The sequence below is a fragment of the Camelus bactrianus genome, chromosome 13 (assembly GCF_048773025.1).
Source record: "Camelus bactrianus isolate YW-2024 breed Bactrian camel chromosome 13, ASM4877302v1, whole genome shotgun sequence".
Taxonomy (NCBI): Eukaryota; Metazoa; Chordata; class Mammalia; order Artiodactyla; family Camelidae; genus Camelus; species Camelus bactrianus.
Window position 1 is genome coordinate 60761377 of NC_133551.1, and position 14834 is coordinate 60776210.

General features: G+C 51.8%; 1 protein-coding gene across 1 annotated transcript in view; it reads left to right on the forward strand.

Annotated features, from left to right (window-relative positions):
• The first annotated feature begins 241 nt into the window (after window positions 1-241).
• Window positions 242-14834, forward strand: part of SLC9A1 (solute carrier family 9 member A1) — a 47209-nt gene continuing 32616 nt past the window's right edge. Inside the window, exon 1 of the mRNA XM_010947994.3 lies at window positions 242-1434. Coding sequence (XP_010946296.1) covers window positions 1083-1434 — 352 coding nt within the window. The 5' untranslated portion in view covers window positions 242-1082. The remainder of the gene's footprint in view (window positions 1435-14834) is intronic.

Consider the following 14834-nt stretch of genomic DNA (forward strand, 5'->3'; position numbering starts at 1 on the left):
ATATTAGGAAGTCTCCATGAGACTGTGGGTGGATGTGAAAGCCCTTTGTAAATAGCAGAGCATTTTACCCGTGTTATTAGAATCTTTGTAGATTCAGGGCTTTTTTGCCATCTCTGACTCTCCCTCCTCTTTCAACGCGATACTTCCTCCCCTCTGAGACAGGGGTCGCTGCACCGCGCGGGCGCTGACAGATCCTTCTAGCCCGCTGCACTGTCTGCTCGCTGGTGCCTATAAGTGGCAGCGCCGGGCTCAGCAAGGCATCAGTCAGCTGCCGCCGGTACTGGGGCCGGGGCTGGAGTTGGAGCTGGGGCTGGAGTTGGAGCTGGGGCTGGGGCTGGAGCTGGAGCTGGAGCTGGACGCGGAGGAGCTGAAGCTGGGCCAGGGCGCAACGCAGCGCCGCGCCGGGGCCGCAAGGAGGGGCGTTTTGCTGCTGGCCCACTGTGAGCCGCCCCCAGCCCGCGCCGAGGCATCCTCTCGCCAGGCCGCCTGCCTCCGCCTTCCGCCTCCCTCCATTTCCCCGGAATCTCAGCCCGGCGCGCCTGCACCCAGGTCCTTCTCTGGGTGGGGAAGCTCCCGGCCGCTTTCCGGCTTCACTCCTTCCTCGCAGCCTGGGCTCTCAGCCCCCTTTCTTCTTCTCCTAGACTGGATCCCACCTGCTTTGATCCCCTTCCTTTAGCTCAGGCTCCGTGAGTCCCAGCTCCTCAGTCACTTTCCTCAGCCGAGGGTCGCCGCCTTCCCTTTTCCTTTTCCTTGCCTGGGGTCCAACCCATCCTGTCCCTTCCTCTGTCCCTAGGGCGCAGTCTCTCCCCTCCCCCCACTCCCATTCCCAGGCCTGGAGTTCCAGATCTTTTAATCTCCTCCTATGATCCTGACAGGGTTCTTGTCCCTCTTCCCCAGTTTGGAGTTCTAGATCGTGAACCCCCAGCCTTCCTCCACCTCCAGAGGACTGCTTCCACAAAAACACATCTCTAAAACATGAACTTTGCCTAGAGACTACCCCAGTCTCTTCCTCCCTACTGACCCATTGCTACCTATGTCCCAGGTCTTATTCTCACTTTGCTAAGGGTTGAGGGAGCAGCAGGATGCTTCTGTGGTCTGGCGTCTGTGGCCTCTCTCCGCCGCGAATCTTCCCTTCGTTGCTCATGGTGGTAGCCTTGGTGGGGCTGCTACCCGTTCTCAGAAGCCATGGCCTCCAGCCCAGCCCTACTGCCAGCACCATCAGAGGCTCAGAGCCGCCACGGGAACGCTCTATTGGGGATGTCACCACTGCCCCACCGGAGGTTGCCCCTGAGAGCCGCCCTGTTAACCATTCTGTCACTGAACACAGCATGAAAGATCGAAAGGCCTTTCCAGTCCTGGGCATCGACTATACACATGTGCGCACACCCTTCGAAATCTCCCTCTGGATCCTGCTGGCCTGCCTCATGAAGATAGGTAAGTCCAGTCTCCCCTATGCTTCCGCTGCCCACAAACGGATGAGCTTCGTGCCCCATCCTCACCATTTGAGGCTGCCCAGGAATAAGGGTCTGGACTGCTTCCGTAACATAGGCAGCCCCCATCCTGCCATCTTGGTCCTTCTTAGACTTGAGCTCTGTGGCCTCTGTGGTCTGAGGCTTCCTAAGACTGGAGCCAGCATCGTTCTTGGGAGAGAGCAGGACTGGAGAATGGGATGCTTCTGATACTAGGTATCTTCAGCTAGGCTTCCAGGCCTGGCAAGTCTCCCCTGGCTGGGCCAGACCCCAAGGGGAGCCAGGCACCCAGCTGTGTGAGGCAGAAAGTGTCTTCAGTAAGTGGCATAATCTGCTCTGTCAACAGCGACCAGTGCAATTACACGCTTCATGGGAGGGTGTTCCAGAATGGAGTATATTTCTACTTGATCTGTCTAAGGAGTTTGAGTATAGTGAGGGACCTGTGTGCTGGAGACTTAGAAGTGTAGTAGAAGATGAGGCATCCCCATAGTCTCACCTTCCTTCTTTCCCAGAATGTTATCTGTCAGCTCTGCCTGTCCAGACTGGCCGGGAGCCCCTGAGTCAGTTTCCTGCCCGGGAATGCCATTCCTTATACAGTTTATGGGCCGGGGGCCTTGGAAATTTCTGAAGTCTGGTTTGGGGATGGAGGAAGAGTGGAGGAGGTCCAAGCTCGGTCGGGCCGCAGCTTACCTCCAGGTTGGCACCTAGCTGTGTCTCAAGGTGCTATCTGGGCCAGCCAGTCATGTTGGCCTGCTGGCTGCTCAACCAAGTGAGAGAGGGACAGGTAGAGGGGCTCAGGGAATGTTCTGGTCTGAAGAGACTTTGACACGTTCTTTTTGGGAGAAGGAAGCAGCAAAGTTGTTCCCTTCCAGAGTATCTTCCTGCTAGGCCTGAGCACTCTGTTCTGCTCGGTGATGGATGGGGCTCACCAGAGCCTGCACAGCCCAGAAGTCCCTGGAAGTGGTATCCAAGGGGGCTTTGAAAGCTGCCTTTGCTTTTTTAGTCCCCAGCTAGCTGTGGATGGTACAAGGGCCTGGGACTCTGCTGGTTTGGGTTTGGAGAGTTTGTGACTCTTGGCAGGAAGCCTTGCAGCTTTCCCAAGGACATGCAGGAGCTGAGTGGCGATGCCAGGCTGGTATGAGGCAGGCTCTGGGACATGCTGCAGGAGGGCACTGGTGACTCTGTTTTAACACATCCAGGAGGTGGTTTCCTGATATGGGGCTTTGGTGCTATGACAGTAGCAGGCCTGTGCATGGAGCTGGACTACCAGCACCTATCCCCTGGTGGCAGCCAGCTTCCTGGAAAAAATCAAGGACTGGGCAAGGGGAGCCAGGTGTAATGATTCTGACAAATACATGACCTTGAACAAGCCAGGGCCTTTTTCTGCAGGTCTTACCCACCTGTGAAACTGGCAAGAATCTCTAAATTTGACCAGATCAGTTGAATCATGAACCCTTGTGTCTTAATTTATTGTAAGAAGCTGAAGTGACTGATGTGTCATTTGTCTGTATGAGACCAGGAAGAGGCTTCACAAGCACTATTTATAAATTGCCCTTCTCTCTCTAACCCCCTCACCTCCCAGCCACACCTGGCATTGTGTTAGGGCACTGCAAGCACTATGGGTCTCAGTACCTACTGGTAGGTGGATAGCATAACCACCAAGATCTACAGTGGACAGTCAGTAGTGGGTCACTGCAGGCCTAATTATCTCTAATCCTAATGGGGTCAGGCTTGGCCTGCTTTGTCCCCACCAAAACCTGTGCCCGGGCCCCTGGGCAGCTGGAGAGCAGAGGTGGTGCCATAGCAAGGGTATCATCTAGAAGTTAGGAAACTTGGCCTCTTGTCCCACCTCCCTCTGTGACCTTGGGCCATTCACGCCTTTCCACTTGTCAGTTGATCTTTGTGGCCTCTTCCAAGTCTGACATTTCTGCCATTCCACTGACTTGGGTAACCCTGGCAAGTCACTCAGCCTTGGGCCACTATTTTCCCATCATAGAATGAGGAAGCTGGATATGGTCTCTGAGGGCCTTTGCAGTTCCAAAAGACTGTCTCTGGCATGATGGGGCATTTTTCTGCCTCTGAAACAGAGGTGCCCTAGCATCTGGCCTTCCTGGGGAAGAGAATAGAGAGAAAGGTGGCCAAAAGATCTTGAGGGTCCCTGTTCGGATAGGAAAAAGTGAAAGCCCACTATCCCCTTTACCTTTGCAGTGTTGGATCAAGGTTGGCCCCACTCTGCCATTTATCTTTCCTGAGCCTCAGTTTCCCCAAGTATAAAAAGGGGGAAATAATAGTATTTAGCTACAGTGCTGCTGATGTTATGATGACATAAATTCATGCACATAAAGCTGACTTTGTACCTACAGGAAACACTCAATGAGTTGCAGGTGCCCCTGTTGGGTATGTTAACCAGCTAAGGTAAATTCATCCATCCCTACATCAGCCTCCTACGGTTTTCCTCTGAGCCTGGAGGATTACAAATCTCTCAACTTAGGCTGCCACTGGGTGTCCTTCCTTAAGATTTCAGGGTGGAGGGTGTGTCCTACTGCCTTTGCTCTTCCTTTCACTTAAGCTGCCTCCAGAGCAGGTCCTGGGGGGAGGGGACATGGCACCAACCGACTTGGGGGAAAGGGGTGGGGGGCTGAGGCCATGCTCCCTTTGCACTATGAGATACTCAGGTGCCTGGGAGCTCATTTTAGGGTCTTGCCTCTTCTCTCAGCGCCCCAGCGTGGGTAGGAGCTGTGTTGGAGGCCTCATTCTGTCATCTGTGGCAGCTGCTTCCCTTTCAAGGTTCCCCTCCTTTAAGAATAGAAAGTGCTGTGTGCAATTCTCAATCCTGTCCTCATGGTTGAGCAGAGCCTCAGGTAGACTCTGTCAGAGATGGGTGTGGGAGGGGTGGGGTTACAGCTGAAGTTCTAGGGTAGATGCTTCTGGGTCCTTTTCTAACTGATTCAGTGGGTGACATTAGGCAAGTCACTTCCCTTCTCTGGGCCTTTTTTCTCTCTTCAACAGGCAGGGATTCTTGCCTTTTCCTTGGTAGGGAGGGGCCAGTGGCATGAGTGGGGGTCAGACTGTTGGGAGAAGTGTGAGAGTGACCCCAAGCCTTAGGTAATCCCATGCCCCCGCCCACATTGTGGTTTGGACGCTGCATGAATTCTGCTTTGTCCCTGTTCACCTGGCTCCTGGTCCAGAGCTTGTTTCAAGGAAGAGCCTCACCTTAACCCAGCTCACTACTGGCACCCCTGTGTTTGTTTACCCACATTCTTGACCCGGAACTCCTGGCGGCCCACGAAGCAGGTATTCATCTCTCCTCCTGACCAGAGACCAAAAAAGCCTTCCTTTGTCCCTTCACATCTTTTAGCTTTTTTTGGTTTTGGTCTTTGCAAGGTGTGTCCTGCCGTTTCCCCTTAGAAGAAGCCTGTGAGGAGGGGAGGTGGGGATGGTTACTGCCCACTTCACACCTGTGGAAATCAGACCCAGCAACTGGTTTCCTGTATCAGATTAGAACTCGCCTCTCTCACTTCTCAAAAGGAGAGAGGAACAACTTAAAGGTCACCTTGAAACTATCTCAAGAATCCCAGATGGGACTCTCTTAAAAAAAAAAAAGGTGACCTTTTTCTCTTTGAGAAAACAGCTAAGTGACTGCAGAATGAGAGGGGAGGTCAGCTGGGGACTGGGAGGAAGCTGCAGGTAGGACAGATGTGTCCTGAGGTGCCAGGGCACTTAGAGGGCCTCTGTTGGTCACATTGCTCAGACTTCACTCAGCTGAGCACCCACGAGGCACACCTTTCCTCTGCTTCCTGTCCCACCCAGCTCCTCCAGCTCTGGTGGAAAGGATAGACCTGGTTACAAAGCCTGGGCCCTGCCCCTGCCTCTCAGTACTTGGGTGGCCAGGCGTCTGGTTTCTCTGAGCCTGACTTGCCTCATCCGGAAGCTAAGGATGCTGCCTCTACCGTCCAGGATCGACATAGAACCCGAACATGGGAATGCCCAGCATGGTGCCCCTATCGCTGTGGCAGCTTTCAGGTCCTGTTCAGATTCCTCCCCTTTGGGCGGTCTTCCCAGGCCACTCCAGCCCACAGCCATTGCTTTCATTTCTCCCCCAAAGCCGTATCCCTTATTGTTTATCCACTACTTTGGCATTACGCCTAGCCTGCCCTATGACATCGCTTCTGTTGCGGAGGAGGGGGGTGTTTTAATAAGAATTACCATTTATTGAGTATCTACAGAGTCATGTCAGGCACTTTATAAAAGTAATCTCATTTAACTCCTACTAAGATCATATGAGATAAAGGCTATCTCTGTTTCACAGACGAGGAAACAGCTCAGAGGGGTTATCTGCTGTGATGCTGAATTGCCATTTATTTTCGTTTGAGTCTTGGCATAACCTCCTCGAGAGGTGCAGCTGCATCTCCTGTCCCCCATGTTCCCCCCAGCAGATGCTCAGGACCCTGCACGGAGGCGGGGCCCAGCTCACTGCACCTGCATTCAGGAATTTTAGGAGTCCCTCTGGGGGCTGGCAGGTGTCAGTGGGAGCTCTCCTTGCCTTGAAAAGCTGTAGAGGTTCTGTGCTGGCTTTGCCCACCCTCTGTCCCTGTGAGTCTGCATGTGTGCCCCTGAATCCCACAGCCAGGCTGGACCTATCCCTGTCCTCTGGTGGTGACCTTGCCTGTCATCTTTTTGCTCTCTCAGTGGTCTGACCAAGCTTGCTTCTTCCCTGCTTCGGCAGGGGAGTGCCAATTAAATGGTAGTTTCCTTTAGCCAGCAGAGGGTGGCTAACCTGTGATTGCCATCTCCTGCCTCTGGGCTGGAAGGGGCCTGGGCTGCTTTTGGTTACCCTCGGGGCCCAGCAGGATCCCCTGAGGGGCAGCCTCTGTGTTGGGAGCAGATGGCACAACTTTTTTTAGCCCTATAAGGCAGGTGGAATTTTATTCGTAATTCTCATTAGTATTATAACTTATTTCCAAAGCACTTGTATATACAGTATTTAAAGCTGATCTTCTCAATGGTCCTGTGGGCCAGAATAGCAGGTGGTACTGATGTACCCATTTTGCATCTAAGGAAGCTGAGTCTCAGGTTGAGACCTGCCTGAGGTCACTTAGCAAGTAGTGGCAAACGACACAATCCCTGGACTTCTAACCCAAGGTCCTGTCCTGTTTCCTGCCTGGCTGACATGTTGGGTCATTGTGATGATCAAGGGGACCCGAGGTCCCAAGGGGCTTTAACTAGAGTAAATGACCAGGCATGTCCACATTGGTAACCTGAGTGGTTGACAGGTGGGACACTCCTCCTGGAGCAGGGAAGGACTGAAGGAGCAGGGTGGTTTGGGGTGGTCTGGAGCCCAGTTCTTAAACCCTCAAGTACGTGTGTATTTATATGAAGAAAGAATATGAAGGCTGACTCGGACTTGGGATCTGTCATTCTCATGGTCTATGGTACAGGAAACTTTTGAAATGGAGGGCTTTTCCTTTCCCTTGATGTGTTGCAGGACCTCTGGGAGGAGAAAGGAGAGGCAGAGAAGTGAATTACAACAGAAAACATGCCTGATGGGGCGGGAGGGGGAAGGTCAAGAGGCCTGAGATCTGGTCTGAGCTCTCTGCTGCCTAGCTGTGTGACTCAGGCAAGGCACTACTTCTCTGAGCCCTCGTTTCCTAATTTGTAGTATTTGTGTTAAATATTTGTTAATTATATTAGCTGTCATTGCTAAGCTCCTGTTTCAGAGGCTGTGTCAGGTCCTTGCACAGCCGGAAAACACTGGGGTTGAAGCCCAGATCTGTCTGACTCTGGAGCTCATATTTTCATCATCATGCCCTGATCCCCTTTCAGTTCAGAAGTTTTATTTTTCCCATAATCCTTTTGAACAGGGAAGGTTTAAAAGTTTTAGTATTTCAAGTCTTGGCTGCTCTCTGTTCCTCATTTCTTGGGTTTGGGGGGAAAACTGCGACCCTCTCCAAGTCCTACCATGAAGCAAATAGCCCTTCTCAGAGTTGGTGGCATTCAGAAACACAGGAGGGACAGGGAACTGGAGCTCAGGGGCCCTGGGCTCCCTTTGGGAATGCCACCCTGTCCACAGCCAGCAGGCCTGCTTCCCTCCCTCCCTCCTCCTGTCACCCCACTTCCCGACCTGCCCCCCTTTCCTTCTGTGGTGGGGAGAGAAGGCGCACTCAGCAAACCCAGGACCTGGGTTATTCCTGAGTCATCCATCGCCTGTGTGGGCCTCTTTCTGCAGCACTCACTCCCCCTGCAAATGTCTGAGTCAGACATGTCTCCCCAAGGTTGTCTGCACACACCGCTCTGGGCCAAACCGTCTCTTTGGATGCCGACAAGCATCAACTGATGCTTTCGGGCAGCCCGTGATTATATGTGGGTATTTTTAATCTTACGGGCTAATCTAATTTTAACTGAACTAAGTTTTGAGTTGGGCCGGTATCAGTGAGCTGTCCCTCTTCCCTGGGATCATGCTGACTTCATTTCCTTTCCCCTAAAGCTCTTTCCATACACTGGGCCGGTTTTGGGGTCTGTTGGGCCAGACATGACCCCCGAGTTCTGACACTGACTTTCTGAGAATCTGGATTTCCCCCAAATTACCCAGGCAAACTCTTGTCTGAAAACATATTTCCTTAAGCAGCTGTGAGTGAGGTCCAGGATGAGAAGTCTTGTTTCTTCCCAAGTCCCTTTTCCGGTCATTCCCTTGGGGGGCATTTACCCCTAAGTCCAGACTGGCCCTTCCACAGTACTCAGCCGGTTTGAGACCAGGCTGCTGAAGGCAGAGATGACATCACAGCTGTGTGTCAGGCAGAGCCCATAAGCTCACCAAAATAATAAGTAGCTAACACTTAACATAGCATTTACTGTGTGCCTGGCACACTCACAGAGGCTGTGGCTTTGGGCTGGCCAACCAGGACTGAGGGCAGCTAATTAATTTGCCTGTCTAGGGTCAAAGAGGCAGGTCAGCTGAAACTGGCCAGCAGGCTTTGCGCTTGTGGCACAGCAAGGAACCAAGAGTGAGACCCAGGCCTGGCTCACCAGGAGCTTCCAGTCTGCTTCAATCCCTGCTGAGGGCTGGGCAGACTTCTGGCAGAGGCAGTGTTCAGAGAGAGCAAGAGGTCCCTGAGGGCACCGGTGGTCAGGGACGGTTTCTCAGAGGAGGTAGAACTTGAGCCAGTCTTGAAGATGGAGAGAAATTAGGCACACAGGCAGGACAGAGAGAGCTATTCTTAGTACTTGATTCCTACAAGAATATAATCCCCTTGAGGGCAGAACCATTGTTTGCTTTCCTCTCTGTGCCAGCACAGATATTTGGGGAACAAATGCGTGCATGACTGATTTCCATGTAGAGACAGGGTCCCTGTGAAGCCTTTGAGGCAGACGAGAAACCAGCTGGACACAGAGCGATGCTCCAGGCATCAGCCAGCCCGTGGGTACATGCTGCTGCCGCTCCCTCTCCCACTGCCTCCCTCGGTTTGGCTCTAATGGAGTGCCTGCAAGGGCATCCTCTCTGGGCTGGGTGGGGTCTTTCTGGGAAAGTCTGAGTCTGTTTGGTCTGCTCTCAATTTGTATAAGTAAAAGCAAGATATCAGAGCTTCCTCACGGAGCTGCCGAGAGCCCTAATTGAATTAAGCTTTTCCCGGGAAGATTCCTCAAGCCATCAACTGCACCGTGACTGTGAATTAATGAGACCAGTGGCCATAAACTATGCAAAAAAGCAATCTCATTAATTTTGTAGTTGTACCTGGACAAGTTGACTTATGGCTTCTCTTTGTTTTAATGTGTGTGTTGGGAGTGGGCTGGGGCCAGAATCTTCTTTCTGTGGCAGATTTATTTTTATAATTTGAATAAATAAAACAAGTTCGTGGTAAAAGAAAACAAACAAAAATAAAACCCAGCAGTACAGAGGGTGTTAAGGTAAAAAAGTTTCCCTTGTCACTTCGCTGACCATCTCTGCCGTCATACTCCCTGGACTGTTAACTTTCTCGTACATCTTTTCAGAAATTCTCTCGTGCATATATGAATGTGGGAGTGTGAGGACAGAGTTAGTTTTCATAAGGCCACTTGTGTAAAGGAAGAGAGCTCTAGGCTGGGAATTAGGGACCAGGGACCTGGGTCCTGGTCCTGGCTCTGCCTCTTTCTGGAATATTGACCTATGGCAAGTCATTTTGCCTCCCTGGGCCTAGTTTCCCTATTTGTTGATTTCAGTTGTTGAAAGTCTCTCTGGAACTTCCTCGCAGGAAAGGCAGTCTCCCAAAGGAGCCCCTACTCTGGTGAGGCCTGGGCAGAGATCTCTACAACCCCATCCTTTGGGGGAATGGGCCACTGCTGTCATGAACCCTGGCCTCAAAACACAGAATTCTCAAGTTCATGATCATGGGTCATCTCCAACCCCAGCTCAGGTTTATGGGGAGCTCAGGGTTATGGGGTTAAATGAATGAGTCTGCAGAGAGCCAGCTCTCTTGCTGGGGAAGTCAGACAACACACAGTAGAGAAAGCTCAAGTGGGAAATTGTGTGGCTCAGGCTGCTGAGGGGCTCAGAGAGGAGCAGGAGAGGTGTGGGAAGGCTCCCTGAGGGAGGTGATCCTGAGCAGTGGGTCAGGTGAAAAGGAGCATCACTGGATGAGGGGCTTGCTCTTAGAAGGGATTTTGGCTTAGGAGGGAGAATGGACTGGGTGACCTGCTGTTCTTCTAGGATCTAGGTTCCTAAGGGTCTTCCCTGAGTCCTTGATGAAGTTCAGGGGACCCATAGGATCCCCCCCGCCAAATAGTCTGCAGACGTGTATATTTTTATTAGAGGAAGAAAGCCCATAGTAGCCACAGATTCTCAGCAGGGTCTGTGCCCCTCCTCCCCCCGCTGCCACACACACACACAAAGGTTAAGAGCTTTAGCCCTTTCTCTTGTGGGAATTTGAAGAAGGGTAAAAGACTTTCCTTGGACGAAGTGGGATGAGTGGGGTTTGCCTGGGGAACTGCAGAACTCCTTCTAGGCAAGGAGATTGAACTCACTCTGCATGAATAAGCTGTGTCCTAGGGGAAGAGAACGGAAAATGACTCCATAAAGTAGAGAAGAGCTTTTCTGGATTGAGGATCAAAGCAGACAAAGCAGGCTCGCCCTGCCCAGTGTAGACAGGGAAGGTACTGGGTTCATTCTGCCCCCTGGGTCTGCTGGGTTTCCAAGGCAAGCCAAGCTGACACCCCAGGAGGTAACTCAGGCCTCTCGCCCTTTTTCCTAAAGTGGCTCCGCCCTACACATACCTCTGAGACTTGTTAGGGGAAGCAGCTGCCTTGGAGGCAGCAGAAACAAGGGGTGATTGCCTCTGAAGGAGACAGACTTTGAGGGTGCAATGCTAGGTAGCCCTAAGTAGCCTCTGGTGTTTTCTGGATTGAGGACCCCTATCTCCTACTCCTTGCTTCTGGGAGTAAAAGTAGAGAATATCATTCTACCTCTAGAATTTTGGAGATAGAAAGGACCTTATCATAGCTATGGTCCCAGGGCCCAAAGGGGGAATGGAGATGTTTTGATCCAGTTCTCTCACCTTCCCATTAAGGCCTAGAGAGGATGTGCCCAGAGCTGCACATGAATTAATGGCAGAGGGAGAGCCTTCCCTGCTCTGCTAACTAACCCAGGGGTCTCTAGGCAGTAAGAGCTGGACCAAGAGGTGGGGCCGTGGTCTTTGGCCTGGGTGTTGGTATCTAAGCGTTGGTAGCTCTCAAGTGGGCCCTAAAAGCTTGAGGAAGGGCAGATTCCTGCTGGAGTATCCATCAGAAAGCTGTTTCTGGCAGGGAAGCCATTTGGCTTTGGCCACACAGGTCTCTGCAGGACAACCGAGTGCAAGGCTCAGGACCCAGAGGCTTCTACCCTCACCCATCAAATTCCTCAGGCCTTTGTACTCCATCACAAGCCAATATTGAGCCTGGGTGCTCTGCTTTTATAACATCTTTGCCATCATACCAGGGAATGAGATCTTACCTCCTGAGTCCTGGGCCAGGGCCCATAGGAATCTCGATGCTGTACCAGGTAGGCAGCATGAGGCAGGGCCAGCTCACCTAGCTGAGTCCAGCCCAAGACTCAGGTTACAGTTCAGAGGGGAAGGGAGCTGGCACCCTACAGCACCCTTCTGGGCCTGCCTGGCTGGTGGAACAAACAGATGCACAAGAATTGCTTCTCTCAAGGAACTCAGGGACTGGTCTGAGAAATTTAATACAGATGCACAGGAATCAGGCAGTAGAAAGTGAGTGTGATTCCAGGTACAGATGGAATCCTTTTAGGGTTTAGAGGAGGCAGGAAGACCTTCCCACCTGGGAAGTCTGGGGAGGCTTTATGGAGGTGACTGGTGAACTAGCCCCTGAAGGATAGGTAGGATTTAGATGAGATGCTTGTGTGAAATGGCTCACTGGGCACTGCCAGAAGCTTCCACTTAGGGCAGGACCTTTGGATTGCAGAGGAGTGTCTCCAAGCAGTTACCTTTGGAAACATGATGACTTTGCAGCTTGACAGACCTGGATTCAAATTTCAGCTCTACTACTTTGTAGCACTGTGACTTTGGGTAAGTCACTTCCCGCTATTTGAGTCTCAATATGATCATCTTGCAACATGGAGTGACACTGGCAGGGATGTTGGGAGCATTCAGGGAGAGCACCCGTGTAAGATGCGTGGCATAGAGTTTGACACGTTCCGAACACATGATAAATGGTGGCACTTAGGAGTACCTCTAGGGTCAGGAGGAGGAGAAGTACTGACTTGTTTTTTCTGACTCCTGAATCTCCCAGCAACTGAAAAATCATTCAGCGAGACTTACTGATGGCCTGCTGTGTGTCTAGTGCTGTGCTAAAGGCAAGGGTGAGGTGGCTATGGATAAATAATATTCATCCTTTTAATGAGGTTGGTAGAACATTTTCTAGCATGTATCAGGAAGCCTTTTGGGGAGATACTGTCATTCTCCTTTATACAATTGAGGAAACTGAGGCCCAGCAAGGTTAGGTGACTTGCCTAGGGTCATACATCCTGACTGCGGCACAGCTGAAACCAGACCCAGGGCTTACATTCCAAGTCCTGTGCTGTTTCTCGTACATAACAGTCATTTCACCACCTTAAGCAAGACTTATCACTTGAAACATTTAATGAGCAAAGCGCGATTTTCTATGACAAGTTGATGTGTAACTATAAAAGCACTAAATTTTGCAGAACAGATGATGGGTTTTAAAATAGGCCCAGCTATGATGAGGTGCCAGGTGATCTGTGCCCATGTTAAGGGCAGAAGATTTTTCACTTCCTAACTCCATCACCTTGTCTGAGCCTCAGTTTCCCCAATCAAATGGGGTAATGTCTGTAAAGCCCCGAGCACATCATAAGCTCTCAGAAATGGGAGTTGCCACTGTCCTGTAGCATTAAAGGAAGAGATGAGAGTGAAGTCTAGCAGTGGAGGATGATTTTAGGTATGTAGGCCAGAGGGTATTGGGGTAGGGCTGAATGTCTCCAGGACTGGGGTGGGCATGCAGATGAGACCGTGAACAGAAATATCTAAGTTTGGTCTTCAGTTGGAAGAGGGGGAGACACATACTCAGTAAACACTGATTCGTGCCTGATAAATGCTATGCTGAAGATGGAATGATGAATAAACATAATGCCAGCCTCCCAGGAGAGGCTGGCTGTAAATAGGCACTTGTGATGTGCCTGTGTGAAGTGCCACACACAGCAGGGGCCCATGGGCTGTGGGGGCATGGGAGGAGTGGGGCTGGGGGTGGATTAGGAAGATTTCCGAGACCTTGAAGGTTATGAGGAGTTTGCTTATCTCACATGGAAGGAGGAGCTGGAGAAAGGCAGAAATGTGGATAATGCAAAGCCATAGATAATGCAGAGCCATTGATCTTTGCTTTGGGAACCTACTGGGGCATTCGTCACCCCCATCTCACCCCCACCTCACCCCCACCTCACCCCCACACATACTTAACCCACCTGCCTGGCTGGGCAGAGAAGCTGAGCCTCCCTGTAGGACAGTGAGCACCAGGGATGGGTGCCCTCGTAGATAAGTGGTGAGGAGGGAGCTACCATTGATTGAGGACTGAGACCTATTGGCAGCCTGGCCTGGTGGTGGGGGCTCTCTGTGGCACATCATTGTCTGAGTGTCCTGACAACCCCGAAGGGTGCGAGTTGTGGTGTCTGCCTTTATCCAGCTTACAGCTACCTTGGGAAAGTAAAAGAGGGATAATTAAGTACTTGATGACTGCTGGGCCGCTGCCTCAAACCCAAAGCCCAGAAGGACTTCAGGGAGGGGAGGAATGTGGCTGGAATGAGCAGGGAACAGGGGCCTTTATGCAGGCCCTCAGATAGGGAGGGGAAGTGGCGGGGGAGGTAGAAGTTCAGGCGAGGGTCGCCGCACAGCTCAGGCTCTGAGCAGCCAGTGTATGGGTGGGCACCTGAGAAGGAGGCCCAGCCAGCCTGGGGGAAGTCTGGGCTGGGTCAGTGAGAAATAGGATTGGGTAGGTGGGCTGGGCTGGGCTGGATTCCTGAGCATCTAGAACTCCAGCCAGAGGGATGTGAACTCGACCAGGCCTCTTGGGCTGGTGGAAAGCATGGCTCCATGGATTGAATGCCTGCCCCTTCCCTCCATTTCCACTTCTGCTCTCGCTGTCCAAGCCATGAGCATCTCTAACCTGGGTGACTCCAAAGGCCTCCAGCATGATCTCCTGGTTCCACTCCCCTCTGCCTGTAATCAGCTCTCCATAAAGCAGCCAGAGGAATGGTTTAGAAATGTAACCCAGAACGTGGTGTTCTCCTGCTAAAACCTTTAAATTGCTTCCTGATGAACTTGGGGTAAAAATCCCAAGGAAATGTATGCCCTATACCTCTCTCTCCTTCACTCCCCACTGCTCTTTCCTCTACTCCACTCACACCAGCTTCCCTGGGTTCCTCAAACACCAAACCTTGCCAGGCCTGTTCCTCCATACAGAACCCAGAGCCTGGAAGGCTGCCTGGAGACCACTGCAGGCCGACTGCCTCATTCAGGCTCTGGATCAGATGCCGTCTCCTCAGAGGCCTCTCTGGCCACCTGGTCTAATATGTAGCACACCCCACCCCATCCCACCCATGTCAGACACTCTTCTGGGTGCTGAGGACACAGCCAGGAGCAAGAAGAGGAGGTTCCTGATGTCAGGGGCTCCCAGGCCAGTGTGGGATGTTGGACAGTGGACACAATGTCAGGCTGCAATAAGTGTCCTGAATAAGATAAATATGAGAAAGACGTGCTACTTTGGATGGCCAGTGAAAGCCTCTCCAAGGAGATGGCTTTTGAGCTGAGCAAATGATAAGAAGGAGCCTGCCTTTCAAAGATCAGGGTCCCTAAGGAGAGTGTGTTTGAGGAAACTGGAGTGGAGTAA